This window comes from Lampetra fluviatilis, chromosome 22 (assembly GCF_964198595.1).
Source record: "Lampetra fluviatilis chromosome 22, kcLamFluv1.1, whole genome shotgun sequence".
Classification (NCBI taxonomy): Eukaryota; Metazoa; Chordata; class Hyperoartia; order Petromyzontiformes; family Petromyzontidae; genus Lampetra; species Lampetra fluviatilis.
Window position 1 is genome coordinate 2,029,979 of NC_136296.1, and position 24,908 is coordinate 2,054,886.

General features: G+C 44.0%; 1 protein-coding gene across 4 annotated transcripts; it reads right to left on the bottom strand.

Moving 5' to 3' along the window:
- On the bottom strand, positions 1-24,876 carry LOC144938450 (A-kinase anchor protein 7-like). Of its 4 annotated transcripts, XM_078866265.1 has the most exons (10): positions 24,732-24,876; positions 24,143-24,177; positions 23,086-23,193; positions 20,724-20,882; positions 19,503-19,633; positions 18,145-18,278; positions 15,298-15,458; positions 14,367-14,479; positions 11,426-11,573; positions 5,894-8,498 (listed from the first exon to the last, which is right to left on the bottom strand). In XM_078866265.1, the coding sequence occupies exons 3-10, from the start codon at positions 23,138-23,140 to the stop codon at positions 8,302-8,304; spliced, it is 1,098 nt and encodes a 365-aa protein (XP_078722391.1). In that variant the 5' UTR covers positions 23,141-23,193; positions 24,143-24,177; positions 24,732-24,876; the 3' UTR covers positions 5,894-8,301. The 4 variants fall into 4 exon arrangements, with proteins under 4 accessions (XP_078722389.1, XP_078722391.1, XP_078722388.1 ...); XM_078866263.1 differs by lacking the exons at positions 5,894-8,498; positions 24,732-24,876 and adding an exon at positions 1-357 and having other exon boundaries at positions 24,143-24,676; XM_078866262.1 differs by lacking the exon at positions 24,732-24,876 and having other exon boundaries at positions 24,143-24,676.
- Positions 24,877-24,908: the final 32 nt, after the last annotated feature.

The following is a 24,908-nucleotide window of genomic DNA, read 5'->3' on the forward strand; positions in this document are numbered from 1 at the left end:
CTGACGGTGGGAGAATAAATGCAGGAGCATAGAAGTAAAGCACAACATTGGTGATGCTGCACTGCCCTCTCATGCCCACCACATTGCCCTTTTGATATTTTATTCGTTCATTTAAAAATAACCCACAGAAATACACTCCCTAAAAGCAACAATTTAAACGAAAACCACCATTCTCAAATGTAAATGGTTGGCTACTGCGAGGTCATTCCACATTGCTTGCCAGTGCACGTTTAAGTTTTTGTACCGTTTCAGGAAGCGTCAGAAACGTCTTAAATTCGGCAAGTTTCTCCATCACACTCCGTCGCTCCGACTCGAGCAATGTTTTCAGTTCCACTTTCCCCTCGCCCGCCTCCTGTCCTGAAAAAGAGCCACAATTTAAACAAATATTAATTACTTGCAGTGAGCACCAACAGAACACAATATCTTCTTGGTTTTTTCGGTAAAGTCACGTAGAAGGGAAGTAATAAAATAATAAAAATAAAACATAATAACAATTCGCACAGTGAGAATAGTTTTATTATGTTTTATTCTCACTGTGAGAATTGTTTTATTATGTTTTATTGTTATTATTTTATTACTTCCCTTCTACGTGACTTTACCGAAAAAAACAAGAAGATGAATTCCTGCAGTCACGAAAGCTTTAAATAGAACACAATATGTGAACTCGCCACTCAGCTACGGATGAAGGCCTCCTCAAGCCGTGCTGGTCATGGGGGTAGTTTGACCATACATCACCATGGCTGCTCAGTTCAGATTGTTTGAGGCCCGAGAGCCGGGACTGATATCACTTGCCCGCTCACGTTGGCCATGGCCGGGAGTAAAACTCAGGTGATCAAGTTAATAGCACGGTGCGCAAAACACTGCTCCACTCGACCACATCACAGCCTGGGTTTAGTCTGCAGTCTCTCCAATAATGCCAAGCGCTGCCAGAAGGAGCATTAATCATTCTTGATTTGAAGCTTTTTTTCCACCTGAGGACGACCGCTGGTGTTGCGATCGAAACGTCGTGATATATTATATTTTATTTTTCTACCTACGTGACTTTACCGAAATAACCAAAGAGTGAGCATAAATCATCTTAGCTTCTTCATGAGTGGGAAACCAAGGCATTGCCTCAACATGTCCGTAGCTGAGTGGAGACTAAGCCAGATCTGGGCTACTCGGATCACGGGTTCAAAACCTGCAATATTCTCAATGACTGACTTAGATCAATAATAATAGTGAAGAAAATCGTAAGTACTAAAGGGAAATCTTGATTTGAAGCTTTCCTGACTGCAGGAATCCATACTCTTTGGTTCTTTCGGTAAAGTCACGTAGGTAGAAAAATGTAATAAATAAAAATAGATCACGACGTTTCGATCGCAACAGAAGCAGTCGTCCTCAGGCGTAGCTTGCTGTGGTGCTTCCATTCTTCCCTGCCGTTGGGCTGTTATCTCCGACTCTCTGAGTTGCATTGCCCTGTTGGGTGCCTCTGCATTAACGGGCTGGGGTCTCACTAACATAGCCATCTCTGCTCCCTTAGCCTCGATGTATGAATGGTTCTGGCTATGTGATGGGCTGTGTCTTCCTGGCGCGACCACCGTTGTGGTGGTTCTCTTGCGTTGACGCAGTTGGCAGCGCCGCAGCTTGTTACACATAGACATGACACTAACTTGCTAATTCATCTTATCTCTCTGCCTAGTCTCCCATTAACACTGCTGTTATGCGCATATGCGGGGGTGATACTCTTATGCGGCGATGGAAGCTCATTTCATGCTAATCTCTCTTTCCCTAATCTCCCCCCATTAACACAACTGACGTGCTTGCGTCCGGGGATGGAATTCCTTTCCAGCTCAGACCCCGCCTGCTTGCCCTTCGCCAACATATATAACCTCTTTTTGTAACAGCTCTCTCGCTGTTCTTCCTGGTTCAGCCTGAGGACGACCGCTTGTGTTGCGATCGAAACGTCGTGATATATTAATTTTTATTTTATTTTCCTGCCTACGTGACTTTACCAAAAGAACCAAAGAGTAAATTTCGATTTAAAGCTTTCGTGACTGCAGGGATTCATCTTCTTGGTTCTTTCGGTAAAGTCACGTAGAAGGGAAGTAATAAAATAATAAAAAATAAAACATAATAAAATGAAATAATTCTCACGACGTTTCGGCTACAACGCAAGCAGCCGTCTTCAGGTGAAGAATGAGACACTACCAAGCTAGGAGCTTATATATAAACTGGGTTGGAGGTGGAAGAGCGCCTTAACAAAAAGAATGTGCATATGAAGAGGAATTTAGCATATTCATGGGAAATGCGTAGGAGGTGGGCGGGGGGGGGGTTTCAAAGGCATATTATGCCCATGCATTATGCAGGATCAACAGCACCAAGGGGGGGTGCAGGGAGTAGCATTAACAAAGGAAAGGAATGTTATTGATATGTAGCTGCAGTTACTAAACAACCACGTAGAAAACTAAAGTATAAACTACATAAAAAACTAAAGTATAAACTGCATAGCACCATCAGTATACTTACTATACTCTACAATAAGCTGAGTTACTAACAGCAAGTAATACATTACAATTCTACGTCGTAAAAATTATATAATATGCTTCCATCTAAACTTTATTCTCTTACATCACACGAGCATATACCGTACTATATACTGCCATAGATAAACCCAACATTAAATTATATACTGTATTACTATAAACCTTATACATTTCAACATAACACTATGTATTATTCTACCCACCCTAATGTGTATCGAAATGGTTTATTACGTCCTTCCAATGATTGCTAAGCCAGAATCCATCTTCTCGGTTAAAATTGTCTCTGTGTTTGTATATGTGGATCGCCTCATGAACGAATCTCTCATGATAGCCAGATGGCTTGCAGAGAACCTCTGTCTTGGAGAAGTCAATGTCATGTGAGCCCACTGAGTTGTAACAGTGATCTGCCACGGCTGAGGTGTTTGTCCTACCGTGTTTCAGGTCAGCTTTATGTTCACGGATGCGGTCCGAGACATGTCGTTTGGTTTCCCCAATGTAACTGCTACCACAGAGGCAACTTAGTTTGTAGACACCAGGGTACTGTATGTCTGGAACCACATCTTTTACAGACGGTACCAGATCACGGATTTTATGTACTGTGTTGAATCGGACCTGGATCTTGTGTTTAATCAGGATTTTGGAGATCTTTTTTGTGACCCCAGCAATGTAGGGTAAGGTGATGGTCTTGAAAGGCTCCTCAACAGGATCCTTCTTGATGGTTGGAGTGATGGCTTTGCGGATTGTGTAGTCGGAGTAACCATTAGCCTTAAGAGCTTGGCGTACGTGTTTGAGTTCACTGGAAATGTGTTCATGGTCGGAGATGCATTGGGCTCTATGATATAGAGTCTTGATGAGAGAATTCTTCTGGGATGGATGGTGGTGGGAATCCGGTTTTAGATAAGCATCCGTATGGGTGGTTTTCCTGTAGACAGAGTGGCTCATTGAACCATCAGGTCTCCTTTTGATTAGGACATCCAAAAAGGGTAGCTTGCCATCATTTTCGACTTCCATGGTGAATCTGATGGCTGGGTGTATGGAAATGATGTGGTCGAGAAATTGGTCTAGAGCAGGCCGGCCATGTGGCCAGATGACAAAAGTGTCGTCTACGTACCTCTTCCATAAGGTTTCAACGAGAACTGTTTGGTCTGATCAAATAATGCGGTTGAATCAGAAATTTTTTTTGAAACCTTCTGCAGCCAGGCCACCAAGATTATACGGCTTGCCAAAGATACATAAAGAAGATACACCTCTTCGTCCCATTGTTTCTACTATCAACTCCCCCACCTATAAATTGGCTCGTTTTCTGTCTGAAATTCTACGGCCTTTCACTGGAAAAACCACCTCTGCAGTACTAAACTCTACTGACCTGGTATCGACAATCAAGGGGATTGCCCTGTCCCCAGACGACCTGCTTGTCAGTTTTGATGTGGTTTCCTTATTCACCAAGGTTCCTGTACCTGACACCATCGCAATCATTGAAGACTTGGTTCATCAAGGACTGAATGCTGGGGTACCCCCCCTGGTGAGACACTGCTTAACCAATACATACTTCACTTGGAATGAAACTTTCTACAAGCAAATTGAGGGCACCCCAATGGGCTCCCCCCTATCTCCGGTTGTAGCCAACATCTTCATGGAGAAATTTGAGACGGACGCCATCCAGACTGCCACTCTACGTCCGACCTTATGGAAGAGGTATGTAGACGACACTTTTGTCATCTGGCCACATGGCCGGCCTGCTCTAGACCAATTTCTCGACCACATCATTTCCATACACCCAGCCATCAGATTCACCATGGAAGTCGAAAATGATGGCAAGCTACCCTTTTTGGATGTCCTAATCAAAAGGAGACCTGATGGTTCAATGAGCCACTCTGTCTACAGGAAAACCACCCATACGGATGCTTATCTAAAACCGGATTCCCACCACCATCCATCCCAGAAGAATTCTCTCATCAAGACTCTATATCATAGAGCCCAATGCATCTCCGACCATGAACACATTTCCAGTGAACTCAAACACGTACGCCAAGCTCTTAAGGCTAATGGTTACTCCGACTACACAATCCGCAAAGCCATCACTCCAACCATCAAGAAGGATCCTGTTGAGGAGCCTTTCAAGACCATCACCTTACCCTACATTGCTGGGGTCACAAAAAAGATCTCCAAAATCCTGATTAAACACAAGATCCAGGTCCGATTCAACACAGTACATAAAATCCGTGATCTGGTACCGTCTGTAAAAGATGTGGTTCCAGACATACAGTACCCTGGTGTCTACAAACTAAGTTGCCTCTGTGGTAGCAGTTACATTGGGGAAACCAAACGACATGTCTCGGACCGCATCCGTGAACATAAAGCTGACCTGAAACACGGTAGGACAAACACCTCAGCCGTGGCAGATCACTGTTACAACTCAGTGGGCTCACATGACATTGACTTCTCCAAGACAGAGGTTCTCTGCAAGCCATCTGGCTATCATGAGAGATTCGTTCATGAGGCGATCCACATATACAAACACAGAGACAATTTTAACCGAGAAGATGGATTCTGGCTTAGCAATCATTGGAAGGACGTAATAAACCATTTCGATACACATTAGGGTGGGTAGAATAATACATAGTGTTATGTTGAAATGTATAAGGTATAGGGTGGTTTATAGTAATACAGTATATAATTTAATGTTGGGTTTATCTATGGCAGTATATAGTACGGTATATGCTCGTGTGATGTAAGAGAATAAAGTTTAGATGGAAGCATATTATATAATTTTTACGACGTAGAATTGTAATGTATTACTTGCTGTTAGTAACTCAGCTTATTGTAGAGTATAGTAAGTATACTGATGGTGCTATGCAGTTTATACTTTAGTTTTTTATGTAGTTTATACTTTAGTTTTCTACGTGGTTGTTTAGTAACTGCAGCTACATATCAATAACATTCCTTTCCTTTGTTAATGCTACTCCCTGCACCCCCCCTTGGTGCTGTTGATCCTGCATAATGCATGGGCATAATATGCCTTTGAAACCCCCCCCCGCCCACCTCCTACGCATTTTCCATGAATATGCTAAATTCCTCTTCATATGCACATTCTTTTTGTTAAGGCGCTCTTCCACCTCCAACCCAGTTTATATATAAGCTCCTAGCTTGGTAGTGTCTCATTCTTCACCTGAAGACGGCTGCTTGCGTTGTAGCCGAAACGTCGTGAGAATTATTTCATTTTATTGTTTTATTTTTATTATTTTATTACTTCCCTTCTACGTGACTTTACCGAAAGAACCAAGAAGAAAAAAACCAAAGAGTAGTTAAGGGAATCAGTAAAATATATTTTATTTCAATACATTTTCAAAACCATAGCATTTGTTACATTCACGAAGGCAGTGCAGTGGGTAGCTCAATGCCTGTCCCTGAAAGCAGGCATCCCGAGTGTGAATCTCACAACTGCACCTGCGATGCAGCCTCCTCTGCACATGGAGCCGCGTGAGCCTGCGAGGACACGGTCGCTCGGATCGACGAGACGCTCGAGTGTGAAGGGGCAATTTCCAATAAAAACTGGACACGTGGCAAGGATGGGAAAGGGCAGATTGTGTGAGAATACGCAGCCCATGGGGGGAAGTGGAGGCCTTGAGAGACCTCTATGATGGAGAAGCTAGACAAGAGAGCTGAAGGGACAAAGATTGAGGAAAATAATGTATCCTGAGGTTAAAAAAAAATAACTACCACTAAGCGGTGCTATTTCATTTAAAGTCACCATTAAACTGCATCATTTTCATGTAACTGACCTTAAACTGGTTTTTAAAAACAAATAACCTATAAAGCAGTGGTTTAAATAAAAAAGCAAAATCCTGCGATAACAATCGAAACGTGCTGCAAAAATAGCGAAATAGTAATAACCAACTACAACCATAATAGACTTTTTTTTGGGTTAGATCGTGTAAATAAATGTGTCGTTAAAACTCACCACCACCCGACACAGCCAACTAATAAGGGTTGTCACGTAAACAGAACATGCCAATTCGTCACTAGTACAGCACACCGGTGTGTTGGAGAGCTAAGCCAAAACATTTACAATCTGAGTACGACGTTTTGCCAGTAATTACAACTAGCTTCATCAGGCGACAGCCAGATTTTTGGAAAAGTCTGTTTAGTTCCTTATATAGAGGCGTAGATGTGGTGACTACGCTTCTGTGCTCTTGTGCAAAGTGGGGGGGATTAATGAGTCAACGTACATTATGCATGTGCATTATGCGAGCCCTTTGGATATTGTCCTTCCTATCTCGGGTGTATCAAAATAGCCGTACCAACGGTAATCTCTATTAAAGTATGGTGACGCTTATAGGCATGCATTTAAATAATGTATTATTTGATTATTCACTTCCACGCAGCACTAAGGCGGTAGCTATCCGAACGGTTACAATTATTTTTTTTCTTTCAATTTTTATAGATTCGCCTTAGTGCTGCGTGGAAGCGAATCATCAAATAATACATTTAAATAATTTTAGGATGAAGGTGTTGATGATGCTCCAGGTTATGTACGATGCTGGAGAGCTATTTTGTAATAGAATACAGCGTGTATCTTTCGCACGGTGCCAAGCAAGCTCTTCTGCTACTGGAGACTTCCATGGCACAAGTCGGCACCAAGTAGCGAGTGAAGGCATTGTGCTAGGTCAGGACAGGAGAGGGCAACAGAATGGTAATGGTTGAGAGCTTCATTTTCTAACATCTAATGGTTGAGAGCTTCATTTACTAACATCTTATTCCAGCGAGAAAAATCACACAAGATGCACAATCGCCGATGGCCGAGTCCTAAAATGCTGATGAAACACGCTGCAACTCGTAAAGACTGCATGGCATTCACACGTGAATGCATCGTAAATGCATATATTTTTTGGTGCAACTCATGGTACACAAAATGCATCCTAAAATAATAAGTGGGAGTTACATATCAGCAGGATGCAATGAAAACAACATGTTAACACTAGAGCAATTAATAACATCGCCACAAACTGGTTTTAAATTAAGTCAAAGCAGTAAGCTAGGACATTTGTGATCAATTTAGTCATGACAACCACAATTGTGGTTTCCAAATGTAAAACGCGACGCTCATCAAAAGGTGATAACCACGAGACGACTGCTGATCACTGTAGGGTGACACTGTTGAACACACACGCTCATGTATGGTTTGTCAGATATTTGACAATTTTATCCCAATATTCATAAACTCATAAAATCTAAATCTCACCGGAAAATGGACGCCAGTTCTCAACTACTCAAACTCCGTGTTTGACTTGCTTTCAGGCCAGTTATTATATTTTTTATAAGAAACACAGAATTAACTAAGTTAATGAATTTTCATATTTTTCTAAAATGGAAATGCACGTATCAATTACATTTAAAAATGTAATTTTTCACGCTGACAACAAATTGAATTTAAAATACCCAAGAGGAACACAAAGCTAAATGTTTTAAAAACAATATTTTTACGATTTAACTGTACATAGCACACCAACCGTTAAATCCTTATATATACTAGAAAAAACCATTCCACGAAAGAGCCCAAACATATATTTGTATTCGCTTTCAACAATTCCTGGCAACATATCGCCAAAGTGATCTGGGAAAATGCAAAAAAATGTTTTCTCTAAAAAAGAAAAACACCCATCACGGAAGTGGCATTACCACTATTGTTGCAGCAGTTCACAGATTCCACGTTTGGTTTCTGAAGCCGCTTGTATTTTTGTGAGAGCACTCATCTATTCCGTCCACCCTCCGTGCACTACTCTGTCTGACGCGGCGGCATGTCAGGGTGGTCTCCCGCAGGCCGCGGGTGCTGCTTAATGTGTTCTGTGCCGCCAGGCAGCACTTGGGTCTCGTGAATGAGCTGCAGCACCGCCCTCTTCACAGCCGTGTCCACCAGCCGCCTGCTCAATGCCGCCAGTTCTACTTCCTCCTCCTTCACAACGGGCTGGTCACCTACACCAGCCACATGCATCGTGTGTAACGATTAGGGAAAGTTTCTGCTATATATTTTTGTTGACGATACCATATACATTTTCATAATATACAGTATAACGATAAGAGCCATATGTTTATCCCACAACTTTAGAAATTGTAAATACTTCATTAATAAATAACCGGTTTCGTTTTCAACAAAAATTAACAATAACCACGATCTGAAAATATTGATCAGAAAAAGCAATACGATTATGATGGACTGTGTACCCTATGAGATGTATAATAGTAAGCCCACAGTGCCCCATACAGTTCAGGAAACTCTGCAAGACTAATTTTTTCTTTTTAGATTTTCCTTGAGTATATCCTCTCATTTTTACATTTTTATATATCTTGATTTTATCCGTAAAGCTATCACCCCAACCGTTGGGAGAGAACCATCTGAGGACCCAATCAAAACCATCACCTTGCCATAACATAGCAGGGGTTACCAAAAACATTTCCAAAATCATGAGCAAACACAAGAACCAGGTTCAACACAGTAAATAAAATTCTTGATCTGATCCCATCTGTAAAAGATGTGATCCCTGACATGCAATACCCCGGTGTCTACAAACTAAGCTGTGTCTGCGGCAGTAGTTACATTGGGGAAACTAAGCGACATGTCTCGGATCGTGTTCGTGAACACAAGGTAGATCTGAAACATGGAACGACCAATACCTTGGCCGTGGCTGATCATTGTTTTAAAGCTGTGGGCAGACATGAAATTGATCTCTCCAAGATGAAGGAACTCTGCAAACCTACTGACTATCAACAAAGATTCGTTCATGAAGCCATCCAGATATTTTAACACAGACAAAATTTCAACCGAGAAGATGGGTACAAAACTGAGCAATCATTATTAACCAGTTTAAGTCATAACTGGCTGTGATGTTTCCATCCTACCTGCCAATGTTAGCAGTTATTTCCGACTCTCTGAGTTGCATTCCTCGATGTGACGGTGGCTACATTGCCATGCTAATTTCTCACAATACAATGGCCAGCCCAACAGCTTTGGGGAGCCCTCGATCTTCCTTCTCTAACACCGCCCACTTACCCTTGCACCCATCTCAGGCCTATATAATGCCCTGCTTCAGCAGCTATCTTGCTATATTTTTTCACCTGAAAACGATTGCTTGTGTTGCGACCGAAACGTCGTGATTTTTTTATTACTTTTTTATCTACGTGACTTTACCGAAAGACCCAGAGAGTAGGAATATATTTGTTTAAATTATACTGTAAAGTATTGTGATGCCCTCTTTAGTGGAGGCGAGTTCTTACTCAAATTATGTATTGAATGAATGAAAAGTAGATCTACAACCTGTGGCTACACAAATGCCCCGGGTACATCAATAAGCCTGGATCCCACACTACGGCATGGTAGTTATCTCAACCGACATCTGATTGCTCTTTTATGAGTGCCTGTCTTGCCATGCGTTTTCTGTCTCAAGAAAATGCTTATCATCTCTTTGGGCTCATCAAACCTTCTCATATTAACCCTCGCCTGCTTGATTGTGAAAGAGAGCCGATTAAATAAAACAATTGTAAGAGTTATAACGATCACCATGAAGTTAAATGCCTGCGTCACAAGCACTGAGTCACCACCACAACAGGTGCTGTGACAATCCCTGAAAGACACCCAGCTGGCAGTCCCAACCTGGCCACCAACGACAAGATACATTCGCTCGGTCACCTGATTTGGCTTAGCTCAGCCTCAAACCGAATAATCTTGCGTGAGAAAATATATCACTTCTCTGAAATAGAGTACCACTGATGCTTGGCTAAGACACTCAATGGGCAGACACCAGAAATCATACCGTGATGTCATCATCCATTATAGCTGTTAAGGACATGATGAGAGTGGGCTATTCAGACCATCTGGCTTGTGTGGTTGTTCTCTGGAAATAACGCGCCCTTACGTGATGGGAAGGAAGTGACCCACGATCAATGTGCAGTGTTTTTGCCGTTTCAGTGAATTATTCTGACATAGGGAGAGAGGTAGAAGAGCTTGGAATGTAAATAATAATTTCAAAAACTAAAAAGACTTATATCCACACGTGTTCTCACGATTATTTTAACATTGCAAAGTGGCAAACTGATGTTAAATGGCAGCGGTGCTGAAGCAACAACCAAACAAGCCACTGTTTGAAACCCGGTATGTCTGCCTAAAATTTGCATCTTTCACATGCAGCTGCTTCTCTAACAGTGTGCAATATAGTAAACTCTCAGTTATCCCAGGTAATGGGGGTTGATGGATGACCCAATAAAAGAATAAACAAAGATAAAGCCAAACACATGTACAACTACCCTGTAAAATATACGTCATCATCATCAGCATCACGATCCATAGGCAGGTAGCTCGTAGGTGTCCACTGCGATATGTCGTTATTTTTTTCCACTCTTCTCTGTCTTGTGCCAATATGCTCAAGTAGTGCCACATCTTTCTGGCACCAAACTCCTATGTCGTCGTCGTCGTCGTCAAGTCATTCTCTGTGAGGTCTTCCTCTCAATACGTATTGTTTACTTATGTGGAATGTTGGTGAAAATGCAGAATGAGGTTATAACGCTACAGGGAAATGCAGAAAACACGTTACGCACAGTTAACCGGCGGGAAATTCTCCAAAAAAATAATGAAAACATTGTTTTTGTTAAATTGTTCAAATAACACGTTTACATTTACCGATAAACGTTAAGACGTCACAAGGGCACCGATTCACTGCCCCTTAACGAATGAGGAGCAGCTCGTAATAGTGATGGAATTAATGAGCGCACCCATAGATAGTTCATTTCACAAGCGAGGTGAACCCACAAAAGCGAGGTGAACCCACAAGTCGGATAATGTAGCCACAGGTAAAGCGAGAATTATCTGAATCTCCGTCACGGTGAACGTGTGCGAGCACATCACTTACCAAGAGCTATCGTGGCCTCACAGTGGTAGAAGCCACTGGGCTGTTTCTTCCTCAGCATCGCGCACAAATCGAGTCGATGTAGCAGCTCCCCCCCGAAGGACTCCTCTTTCGAGTCTTCATAGAGGCTCGGGTCGATCTTCCTGATGCCCTGTCCCAAGTATCGCACACGGGGTCTGTTTATTCACGACTTCTTACAATTATGGCAGAACACGATTCCTGAAGATGTGGGGTGATGCCATGATACAAAAAAAATCACTGTAGTCAATAATCATGGGTGACACCGAAAGAGTTCAGATTCGTGTGGTCGCAACCACTGGGGGAAACAGGAGCATTCACTAAACACAACCTCTTGACAATCTGAGGGAGACTTCGTTATGCCCTCCCTTTACCCAAGACAGTCTCATCGAGTCCTAAGACTCTTTTCGGCGACGTGCTACTTGGATTATTTGGTGAATCCACTGAAAAGTGTTGAACATTAGCGAAAAAAAACATCAAACATAAGAAGGGATGTAATGGTATAAGCCCAAGGACAACCTGTTTGTGTATGGTAGTCGCCTGTAGTCTGGCACTGTGGAGGCGAGGGTCGGTGGATCACACGAATGTTGCAAAAAACTCCCAGCCCTTGGGCGTCAAGGGGGAGCCACAACCTGCCTTGCCAGGAAAATGCAGTACAAGTACGGACTAACGTCATCTTTCCCTCGTATACCGCGATACTGTTGCCCTCTCGCACGTGTGGGTTTTCTGTGGATGAAAACATCTTGTATAGAGGGACCGCAGAGCTTGGGCAATTCTTGGTGCCGGCTTACTGTCTGGCTACTGTTTCCCAGCTGGTTTGTGCTTCCTCAGCAATTGTGAGATGCAATTTGCACAAAACGACACTAGATTTAACTGAACATTACTACTATAATAAGCCAAGAATGTGTGTGTGTCCTGCACGTGATGTCACTCCACATGAGGCCCACCCCCCCCTTCATTAATTGAGTGGGTGGATTTTTACACTAACGCAGGGGAAGGTCGAGCTAAATAAAATAATTTATTATGCAAAATCTCTTCAAATGACGTTTCTTTACAGAAAGTGACAGTAAAAAATAAATCTACGCAGCAAAGTGCTACATCCGTGTGTGACGTCACTGCAAAAGAGGCCCCCCCCCTTTATTAATATTCATGCCAGCGTGGAAATTTACACGAACGCACAAGAAGGTCGTGCACTCCACATGCCGCACCCCTCCCCAATAACCATTAGCGGGTGATGTCACTCCACATATGGCAACCCCCCCCCCCTCATTAATAATCATGAGCTGAACAATTTTTCTATTGAATATTTCAGATTTACTGCAATATACACCCATCCTTGGAAGGGCAAAAAAGCTAGTTTATAATATTATCCGTGTACAAACATTCTCAATCCTGAGTAGTCTGGCATATGGTGAAATCATGCCCATCTTGGGTGATTTGGCCATAGGCAAGAGAGGATAACACAGAAAAAAAATAAGCACAAACAGGACGAGCTATTTGATATACTTGGAGCCATACGATGGCAACATTAAAGGCTGTGCGTGTCGTGCACACGATGAGCGTGCGATCCACCGGCCGCTGCCCAGAACAAGCCAGTTCCAGTCACATGACAGAAAGAGCGTTACTGTAAATGTAAGGCATAATGAAATGAAGCCTGTATCAATATTATCACACGAGCAATGAAAACGTTATAAATGCATCACGGTGCCTATGGAGCGTAAGTTTCACTTTCATGAGGAAAGTAAAAAGTATTTTCTCGATGGGTATGAACTGCTGTCTAGACATTCTTAATGAATAGCGAAAACTATTGGCAACAGTATCTGTTGCCACACCGTCAATCACGTTGTTTTATACGCCAGCGATATCCGAGATATACGGCCAAGTGTAAAACACTTTGAAAAGGGCACTCGTCTGCAGGTCCACTACCTACACCTGCACAGATCGTGTTGTGACATCAAATTACTGAAGTTATATATCTTGCGACTATTGAAATGAATGTTGAACGTACAAAAAAATGTGCTTAAGTTGTTGTCAATTTTTTTTTATAATGTGCATTTCAGCCCCCGAAGACCTAGCCCATTTTGGCATTACGCTGGTGGAACATTGTGGCATCAGAGACAAAGACCTCAGTTTCCCTTCTGCAAGGGAGGCAATGAAAAAGTACAGCAGTCTCAGGAAACAACCGAGCGTGCTTTAACAATGATTGACTGCTTTATTTAGTCTGGCACTTTTGAGGTGCAGACTCCCCACTGAACCCTACGGAGTGGCTTAGTTCAGCGTAGCTCTTGACAATCTACGTCTCTTACACTTTCTGTTTAAAAACAAATTGTCTTGAATGTACTTAACCAGACCGTGTGTATAATACAGGTGCTTTGTGGGTAAAGGCAGTGCAAGATCATTTGTTCGAAATCACAAGAGCATCTTATTGTGTGTAAAGGGTTTTACATCCACCATTCTCAATAGCTATTTTAAAAGTCTCCAAACAATAATGCTTTTTAAAAACAGAGGTAGGTCATGTTGATACGATTAAACTATTTTTATTTAACCAGGTAAGGCCCACTGAGTTATGTAGCTCTTTTTCAGAAGCGACCTGGCCGCAAATGATAGCTCAACGAAGTAGCAGCTAAATACTGTAAATGCATGTTTCTGAACACGGAGGGAAAAACTGGAGTACCTGGAGAAAAATCCACACGACCACAGAGAGAACATGCAAACTCCAAATATACAGGCATAAGGGTCGGGATTGAACCCATGACCTCCTGCATACCAGGTGAGGTAGTTAACATCTCACCACCACGGCATGCCCCTCAGTGAAAGTCCACTGAGGCAGCATATGATTGTATCACGGGTGATATGAGTTACATCCAAAGTGTAAACATTCAACCATTTTAGCTGTCCAGATTTGTAGTGAGTGTGCATTAAATACCTGGCGCCTTAGCTTTGCAGCCCTTGACAATTTCATGAAAGTAAGGTGAGGCTTGAAGGCTTTTCCATCTGCCACAGCAATGCCTTTCTCTTCAAAGCAATTATAGATCGTTTCTGAAACCAGAATGTTGAATATTACTTGACAACTGCAACCTAAAGAGCACTAAGAAACGTACCAGGATAGAATGCTTAAATATACTAGATCAATGGTAAAATATCTTCACAGAAAGAATATTATTGTAATCACCATATATTTTGTTTATAGGACCTCTTTTTTAAATGAACATTATTGAAGATTTAAATTGGTATAATTCGAACATAAGAACCTCTTCCTGTCTCTGGGATTTTTCTTTGCTTCGCGCCAAACTGATGTCATGACAAAGCCATCTATGCAGGAGCAATGTGAATAGCTGTGCGGCCCCGATAGGTTGTAGCTGTGTACAGGGTAGTGAGCCAAGAATCATGGCCTAGATGAAGGTTGTGCTGCTGCTGTGGGGAGCGGCAACAACTGAAATGTGTTGGGCTGAGACAACTGAATTTTTTGATGGGCAATTTCCCCTTCTGCTGCCCGTAAAAGCTTGTTAAATATGTTTGTGGCCATGCCTCTAACTTTTTTTTATTCAGATATCTAGATCAAACAATAATAATAGCAAGTGCCACGTCCATGATTTCAGTTATCACTTCACATTGAATGCTGTAAAGTTACAAATATGCAAAGTGTCTCCGCACTGGCAAGCATTTGTCATCTGCCACTGAGTAAAGCATAGAGGTTGGCCTCCACTGACATTAACAAAATATTGCACCTCTTTAATGGATACACACAGGCCTCCCTACATCCCCTTGATCCCCTTAATCTCCCGTCCACCCTGAACCTCCCCTTTTTAAAATCTTCCCGTCTTCCATGTGGCACCGGTGATCGGTTCTGGCCGTACCTGCAATCTCGTTGAGTATGGACATGTGGTGTCCATCAGATATCTTGACAAATGCCACCTCATTTTTAAAGTCTCCAATGCCCTCAAATGGTAGCACCACCGGTGGTCCCGGCACAAGAGTTCTCAACTTCTTCTGGCAGAGCTCCATGGCACTAACAGCACTGTAAAGCACACACATTTTACATCCCTTTCGTCAAGACACTGCTAGATGAGGACCTCTCAACCGCTGTGCAAGTTGTGGGGGTTATTTGATAATACTTCCACATGCTGTAGGATGAACGTGGGGAGCGTGGATGTGCAGGCATAGACGTGGGAGCACAGAAGTACAATGAAACAAAGGATTTTGCGACACGGCCCTTTGCTGCCAACCACATAGTACCTCGAGAGAAACCATACCTGCATGACTTGCAGAATAATACTCACTAAGAAAATGAGGTAAGAGAAATGCTTTAAACATGCATAACAACTGAGGGGCAATTAACATGAATGCCACTAAAAGAATGAGTGTTGACTGTGAGGCAGATGAACAATGTCAGGGAGAATGCACAATTGACTGCACGCACCTCTCAATCAGAGCCACCAACACTGCAGAACTTAACATGGCCACCCCTCCCAAGTCCCAACAATCTTCTAACACCCAAGGCAAATGCCTACGTGGCTTACGCCTACAACCGGTACTGCCAGGGGTCCCAAGCCAACAGCCAGTGGCCGCTCCACCCCCACCTTCCCTTTCTTCGTATCCCAGTTCATGGGCCCCACCGGCCAGTGAGTTCCCGTGCAGCTGCAACGCCTGCGAACCTGCCCGCTATGCCACTGATCCAAAGAAAGAAAGGCAGACTTGATTAAAAGCCCATAATACAGATTTCTGGGTTAGATCGTGTAAATATAAATGCGTCGTTAAACCTGCCACCACCCAACACGGCCAATTCATCAGGTTTTGTCACCTAAACAAAACATGAAAATGAGTTACTAATCTTGATTTGAGGCTTACATGACTACAGGAATCCATACTCTGGTTCTTTCGGTAAAGTCACATAGATAGAAAAAATTATACAAGACAACACGACGTTTCGGTCGCAACACAAGCGGCCGTCTTCAGGTGAGAACAATTATCTGCTGTTGTGTATATCTGGATGGCTTCGTGAACAAATCTCTGATGGTGGCGTGAGGGTTTGCAGAGCACCTTGGTCTCGGAGAAAACAATGTCATGTGTGCCCACAGCGTTGAAACAATGATCCGCCACCGCCGAGGTGTTGGTTCTGCCGTGTTTCAAATCCGCTTTGTGTTCGCGAACCCGGTCTGAGACGCGTCGCTTCGTTTCACCAATGTAACTGCTGCCGTAAGACACAACTCAGCTTATAGACACCAGGACATTGCATGTCCGGAATGGCATCTTTCACCGAGACAAAACAATAATCAGGAAGATGGATTCAGATTAAGCAATCATTAGAAGGATGTGATCAACCGCGTAAAATTTTAACTGCTATGATTTTCACTCACCCACCAGTGTGTCTTGTTGTCCGATTACTACAAGTCCATTTACTTGCTAATTTCTCCAGCCCCAGCCATACATGCACGCCACAAACCCTCCCCCCTCTCCCCTGTGAACCCCTACAGCCAAACTTCTCCTTCCCCCCCCACTCCCGTGCCTAACCCCTACAGCCAAACTCCTCCTCCCCTCCCCCTGCCTAACCCCTACAGCCAAACTCCTCCTACCCCCCCAGTGCCTAACTCCTACAGCCAAACTCCTCCTTCCCCCCCCCCCGTGCCTAACCCCTACAGACAAACTCCTCCTTCCCCTCCCCCCGTGCCTAACTCCTACAGTCAAACTCCTCCTTCCCCCCCCTCCCGTGCCTAACTCCTACAGCCAAACTCCTCCTTCCCCCCCGTGCCTAACCCCTACAGCCAAACTCCTCCTTCCCCCCCCCTGCCTAACTCCTACAGCCAAACTCCTCCTTCCCCCCCCCACCGTGCCAGACCCCTACAGCCAAACTCCTCCTTCCCCCCCCCCCTCCAGTGCCTAACTCCTACAGCCAAACTCCTCCTTCCCCTCCCCCCGTGCCTAACTCCTACAGTCAAACTCCTCCTTCCCCCCCCTCCAGTGCCTAACTCCTACAGCCAAACTCCTCCTTCCCCCCCCGTGCCAGACCCCTACAGCCAAACTCCTCCTTCCCCCCCCCCTCCAGTGCCTAACTCCTACAGCCAAACTCCTCCTTCCGCCCCCCGTGCCTAACCCCTACAGCCAAACTCCTCCTACCCCCCGCCCCCGTGCCTAACTCCTACAGCCAAACTCCTCCTTCCCCCCCGTGCCTAACTCCTACAGCCAAACTCCTCCTCAACCCCCCTCCCGTGCCTAACTCCTACAGCCAAACTCCTCCTCCCCCCCTCTCCCGTGCCTAACTCCTACAGCCAAACTCCTCCTCCCCTCCCTCCCCCGTGCCTAACTCCTACAGCCAAACTCCTCCTCCCCTCCCTCCCCCGTGCCTAACCCCTATAGCCAAATTCCTCCTTCCCCCCCTCCCGTGTCTAACTCCTACAGCCAAACTCCTCCTTCCCCCCCCTCTCGTGCCTATATACAGCCACAAAAGCAGATAATTTTTCTCACCTGAAGACGGCCGCTTATGTTGCGACAGAAACGTCGTGCTTTATTTTTTTATTTTTTCTATCTACGTGACTTTACCGAAAGAACCAGAGAGTATGAATTAGTTACTAGTTCAGCACACCGTTGTTGGAGATTAAATGCACAACATTCGAGTACGATGTTTCGCCGATAATTATAACCAGCCTCATCAGGCGACAGCCAGAAGTGTGGAGCGTTTTCACGAGTGCCAGGCCAAGTTTACGTACTTGCTAACCTGCTCCGTGGCAAGGTGGACCACGAGCATGGTGATGTGCAGCGTGGCAACGGGAATGAGCGCCGGCATCAGTCTTGGGTCTCGCTGCACCACTCCCTCCTGGACGGCCTGGATGCCAGCTGCCACCTGTGAACACCCATCGAGATAAACAGGGCAGCCACGTAGGCTCGCTATGGACACTTCAACAACGCTACCACCCTGCTTAAAGTTACTCCACCTCACTTAGTTACTTGACCACATTTGGCAAAATATTCATGAAAAAATGTATGCTTTATGTTATAACTAGCAAGAAATACCCGGCGTTGCCTGGGTACTTGCGGATATCCTTTGTTAATGTAGAGTGGCTCAATCACTATATTCAGGAGGGGGTCACTGAATATATATTGTTTTCCCTTTTGAGTTCAATATATGTCAAAGTCTGGTCAATAAGACCTATTATCAGCTACTGCTGCGGCATGCCGCATTACCCTGCTACTTGCAGATTACATGCTTCATGATTAATCAGCACATTTGCCAACAATCATACGCAGTATCATTTCGTACTCCATTGTGGCACGTTATATTACATTTATTACAGGCCCCATGGCACAGCAACATCTTAACAGTTCCTGTAACGCAATAGACCCCCTCCTTCTGAATACAGTGAACCTTTTTTGAAACATTAATGCGGTTTGTTTGTCTCGCACGGCAAGATGGGTGTGATCACGGAGGTTGACCGTTGATTGGAATCATCAACGGTGTTTTGGGTGATACAATCAACGGCAATTTTAGATTAACTTCATGAGTGGGTCATTGTGTAACTGTTAGATGTGCAGGGCCAGGTGAATATGTGCTCGATTAGGGATGGTAACGTCACTGGAAGCGTGTGGGGTGCCATTTGCGGGGCGCCGGGCCCCCTATATAAAATTTCGACTCGCCATGTAGCTAAGGTTTTCCGCAGGGTTTCAAAAGGTAACCCTGCAAAGTTTGGTGGCAATAGCTTTAGCGGTGTGGATTTATATTCGGGACAGACAGACTTTCACGTTTATATACATAGAAGAGTGATACCTCTGCAATTACTACAGGAATTGTATATGTATTGTTTCGTACCATATTAACATAACACATCCATGCCTCCCATCTATGATTAAAGCGAGGCCAAGTCTATGTGCAACACTAACTTTTTATACCTTAATTTAATGAAAGGACTTGAAATGGTTTTACATTTCATTAAGTTGATGTTATGTAACAGAGATTTAAATTATTTATTCTCATAGTAGTTATCGTTTTTTGAAGGCATGATTTTTCCATCATAGAATATCTGGCTCACATTGAGAGACACGCGGGATGACACTACAGAGTCCCTTCTACCTTGTTGTTGGTGATGGGAATCGCCACAAAGTAGTTTGGTCTCCGCTTCTTTTCATCAGTGTCGGCTGCGTCTCCCTTCCTCTCATTCTCCCATCCTTTTCGTTTCCTCTTTCCTTGGTGCTGCTCTTTGACTGACATTCACAAATGTTCTTGAGGCAGTGAAAATCAAACGAGTTCCTCTTCACCACACGAACACAGGGATACATTAATTTATTTAGAATATACGAACAGGAGAAAACGTTGAACAATTTAGTTGTCTGCGTGTGTCCGCTACCACAATTGTGAATACATATAACGTGACATTTGGCCAGCAAATACCGGTACAAAATATACCCAGGCTTGCAAACATCTCAGGGTTTTTAAAGGCCACCCTGTACCAGAGTCTAATTTTATTAATTCCCCATGGTAATTACAGAGCAGAGCAGCTAATGAAACTACAAGCGCAATAGAAACCGACTTGAAAGGCAAATCTGCTTGCCACTCGGCTATAACTGTTGGCCACAAATGCATGCAGTAGTGAAGTCCTTGGGCACACTCATTAGGTCTTTGCAGTGTAATGCAGCATTAAACTAAACTATAAAACAACTGCAAATTATTTTATTTTACCAGGTAGGGCTCACTGAGATATATAGCTTATTTTCAGAAGTGACCTGGCGACAAACAATAGCTCAACGAAGTTGCTTATCATGAGGAAACTTATAGCAGTCAAATGCTCTAAATGCATGATTCTAAATGTGGAGGCAAAAACCGGAGAACCTGGGGAAAAATTCACACGACCACGGGGGAGAACATGCAAACTTCAAATATGCAGGCATCATGGTCGAGATTAAACCCACAACCTCCTGTATATCAGGCGAGGTAATTAACATCTCGCCACCGCAGCGCCCTCAAATAATAACACCTGAGGGCAAACTGTTTACAATAATGTTTTTGTTATATAGCATCATTTATGCAAATTGCATCTCAAAACGTGACATCACAAAGCCCAAAAAAAAAAAATTGGCATGAGAACACCCAAGAGAAAGAGAATAAAAAAATAATGTGATCCAAGGAACAGAGGCAAACGCAACACGAATCAGGCAGGGCGACAGCAACTTCCAAAGCTGCCTACCTCAGCCAAAATTCCAGAAAACAATAAAAACAATAACAAGAGCAACAGCCATGCATGCAAACAGTACCCCACTGTCACACATGTGCGTGGGTTGCCTCGTGCTTTCTTACTGCTGAACTCTGCGGAGATGTCGGTGTGAAGGAAGGGCAGCTCAGCCAGAAGATTTACCACCTCACTCTGCCTCTTCTTCTTCTTTGTCTTTTTCTTGTGAGCCTGTCCCTTCGGCCGGCTCTCCACCTGCACACCAGCGCTATCACTGCCCTGCATCCCTGGTAACAGCACCAATCACAGCCGACATTTCATTTGGGGCACGGGCACTCGGAACGGCCCGCACAATGAGAATGTGGTCAACATCGCCATGTGTTGTAAGATGTGTCAGTTATTGAGATGGTCCATCCGATTATTTAAGCAATACTAATAGATGACTTCTTGGTTCTTTCGGTAAAGTCACGTAGAAGGGAAGTAATAAAATAATAAAAATAAAACATAATAAAATGAAATAATTCTCACGACGTTTCGGCTACAACGCAAGCAGCCGTCTTCAGGTGAAGAATGAGACACTACCAAGCTAGGAGCTTATATATAAACTGGGTTGGAGGTGGAAGAGCGCCTTAACAAAAAGAATGTGCATATGAAGAGGAATTTAGCATATTCATGGAAAATGCGTAGGAGGTGGGTGGGGGGGGGTTTCAAAGTCATATTATGCCCATGCATTATGCAGAGACGGACGCCATCCAGACTGCCACTCTACGCCCGACCTTATGGAAGAGGTACGTAGACGACACTTTTGTCATCTGGCCACATGGCCGGCCTGCTCTAGACCAATTTCTCGACCACATCAATTCCATACACCTAGCCATCAGATTCACCATGGAAGTCGAAAATGATGGCAAGCTACCCTTTTGGGATGTCCTAATCAAAAGGAGACCTGATGGTTCAATGAGCCACTCTGTCTACAGGAAAACCACCCATACGGATGCTTATCTAAAACCGGATTCCCACCACCATCCATCCCAGAAGAATTCTCTCATCAAGACTCTATATCATAGAGCCCAAAGCATCTCCGACCATGAACACATTTCCAGTGAACTCAAACACGTACGCCAAGCTCTTAAGGCTAATGGTTACTCCGACTACACAATCCGCAAAGCCATCACTCCAACAATCAAGAAGGATCCTGTTGAGGAGCCTTTCAAGACCATCACCTTACCCTACATTGCTGGGGTCACAAAAAAGATCTCCAAAATCCTGATTAAACACAAGATCCAGGTCCGATTCAACACAGTACATAAAATCCGTGATCTGGTACCGTCTGTAAAAGATGTGGTTCCAGACATACAGTACCCTGGTGTCTACAAACTAAGTTGCCTCTGTGGTAGCAGTTACATTGGGGAAACCAAACGACATGTCTCGGACCGCATCCGTGAACATAAAGCTGACCTGAAACACGGTAGGACAAACACCTCAGCCGTGGCAGATCACTGTTACAACTCAGTGGGCTCACATGACATTGACTTCTCCAAGACAGAGGTTCTCTGCAAGCCATCTGGCTATCATGAGAGATTCGTTCATGAGGCAATCCACATATACAAACACAGAGACAATTTTAACCGAGAAGATGGATTCTGGCTTAGCAATCATTGGAAGGACGTAATAAACCATTTCGATACACATTAGGGTGGGTAGAATAATACATAGTGTTATGTTGAAATGTATAAGGTATAGGGTGGTTTATAGTAATACAGTATGTAATTTAATGTTGGGTTTATCTATGGCAGTATATAGTACGGTATATGCTCGTGTGATGTAAGAGAATAAAGTTTAGATGGAAGCATATTATATAATTTTTACGACGTAGAATTGTAATGTTTTACTTGCTGTTAGTAACTCAGCTTATTGTAGAGTATAGTAAGTATACTGATGGTGCTATGCAGTTTATACTTTAGTTTTTTATGTAGTTTATACTTTAGTTTTCTACGTGGTTGTTTAGTAACTGCAGCTACATATCAATAACATTCCTTTCCTTTGTTAATGCTACTCCCTGCACCCCCCCTTGGTGCTGCTGATCCTGCATAATGCATGGGCATAATATGACTTTGAAACCCCCCCACCCACCTCCTACGCATTTTCCATGAATATGCTAAATTCCTCTTCATATGCACATTCTTTTTGTTAAGGCGCTCTTCCACCTCCAACCCAGTTTATATATAAGCTCCTAGCTTGGTAGTGTCTCATTCTTCACCTGAAGACGGCTGCTTGCGTTGTAGCCGAAACGTCGTGAGAATTATTTCATTTTATTATGTTTTATTTTCATTATTTTATTACTTCCCTTCTACGTGACTTTACCGAAAGAACCAAGAAGATGAATCCCTTCAGTCACGAAAGCTTTAAATCGAAATTTAATAGATGACTCTTACCGATTATCATTCCATTCCTTATCCTATGGCTGGAAGATAGTGGAAAGAGTCTCACCTCTGTTTCCATGTGCACTGCTTGATGGTAGATGATGGGTGGGGCTTAGTGACATCACAGGAGAACCAGCTGCATCACGATGTGGTCGGCTTGTCGGGGGTTTCCCACCTTCGAAAGGCAGGATGTTGATGGTCGCCATTGTTAAAGGAGCTCGAGTAATCGGTCACAACAAAAGCAGTCGGGTACAATTTTTAGTCAATTACTATATAATCCCAGCTTTAATCAGTTATAATTTATGTTTGCCTCGTAAAGCTTAAAATTAGTCTCAAGTGCAATTTTAAAAACGATCCTTGAGATGCTCGCACGAGTTTTTGTATTCGCACTTTGTGAAATAAAACATAAGTTCCAGTGCAGTATCATTGTGTCAACATCATAATCAACCATGATCATTCTACTGCTGGACACAGGGTTCCTCAAGCCACAACCACCTCGAGCAACACTGCAATTTAATACAGTATTCTAATTTTCAAAGTACCATATCTTAAACAAAACATTTTTTTAGTAAATAATGTCGAGAACTGCCACATCAATCAGGTGTAAACGGTTTATAGACTTGCTTTCTATTCAGTCTCATTGATAGCAGTTAATTTGCCCGCTGCAGTACACTTTACAATGCGCCCCGCTTTGACCGGTAAACATGGTGGTGCCACAGTATGTCTGCCGATTAAGCTTCTGTGAAAAATCGGTATTTTAAAAAATTCTCGCCTCGTTCTCCACTCCTTTATATGGGCCCAGGTGAGGCAACCTGAGCAGCGGGCGGGGTTATAGGATCACCAGGTTGAGGCTTCCCACATATTATTGGATAGCCTGTTTAACACGAGGGCTTTCGCGAGTCTCCAACACATCCGGTGTGCTGCTGTACTAGTAACGTATTGGCATATTTTGTGTACGTGACAAACCTTACTAGTTGGCTGTGTCGGGTGGCGGCGGGTTTAACGACACGTTTATATCCAACGCGATCTAACCCAAAAACCTTTGTTATGGAGTGTATAACCTTATTCAGAGGTCAATGAAATTGCACTTGGGTCTCAAAGTCGATTCACCGACCCGCACTGACCGACATGAAGCTTTGTCGAACGGATCTCCCACGACCTGCACAGGCACACGCGGAGACCCATCACCCAGCAGCGGAGGGGCAACATCGCCCTGATGCACACACACACGCTGAACATCTTTGAGATGCAAGTCTTAGACTCATAAATATGCGGTTCTCTGCTTTGTATATACCTCATAACGAGTTGTCTGTGTGTCTGTGAGTGTACGTGTGTATGCCTTTATCCGCTGTGTTGACACCCTTGGACAACCCTTATGAATGCCAAGTTCCATATCACAGGGGGGGGGGGGGGTTGCAGGTGAAACATTGCAACAAGAAGAGGCCACCACGTCAAACAGGGATTCACGTCAGCCGGAGCTAAGTGAGCTCTCCGCGAGTTATTGGGGTCGATTCCACGAGGTGTGACGCAGATTGCAATTGTCAACAGGTGTCGCGTGTGCCGTATTGCTGGCGTCTACATTGACATCAACAACAATAAACTCTTGATTTAAAGCTTTAGTGACTGCAGGGATTAATATTCTTGGTTCTTTCGGTGGTGAGGGGGGTTGGGGGGTGGTGGTGGGGGGTGGTGGGGTGTCGATCCCCCACTCGCCTCGCGTGTTCCCTCCTCCTGCTGCTGCTGCTTGGCGCGGGAGAGCGACGGTGGAGGAGGCCGAGGCGGGGTGGTGGAGGCGCTACAAGAGGGGGGGGAGCGGTAAACTCCCCGCAGCAGCACCGCACCGAGGCCGCGTGGCGACCGAACCGCAGTCGCCTCGAGGGGAAGTGACGG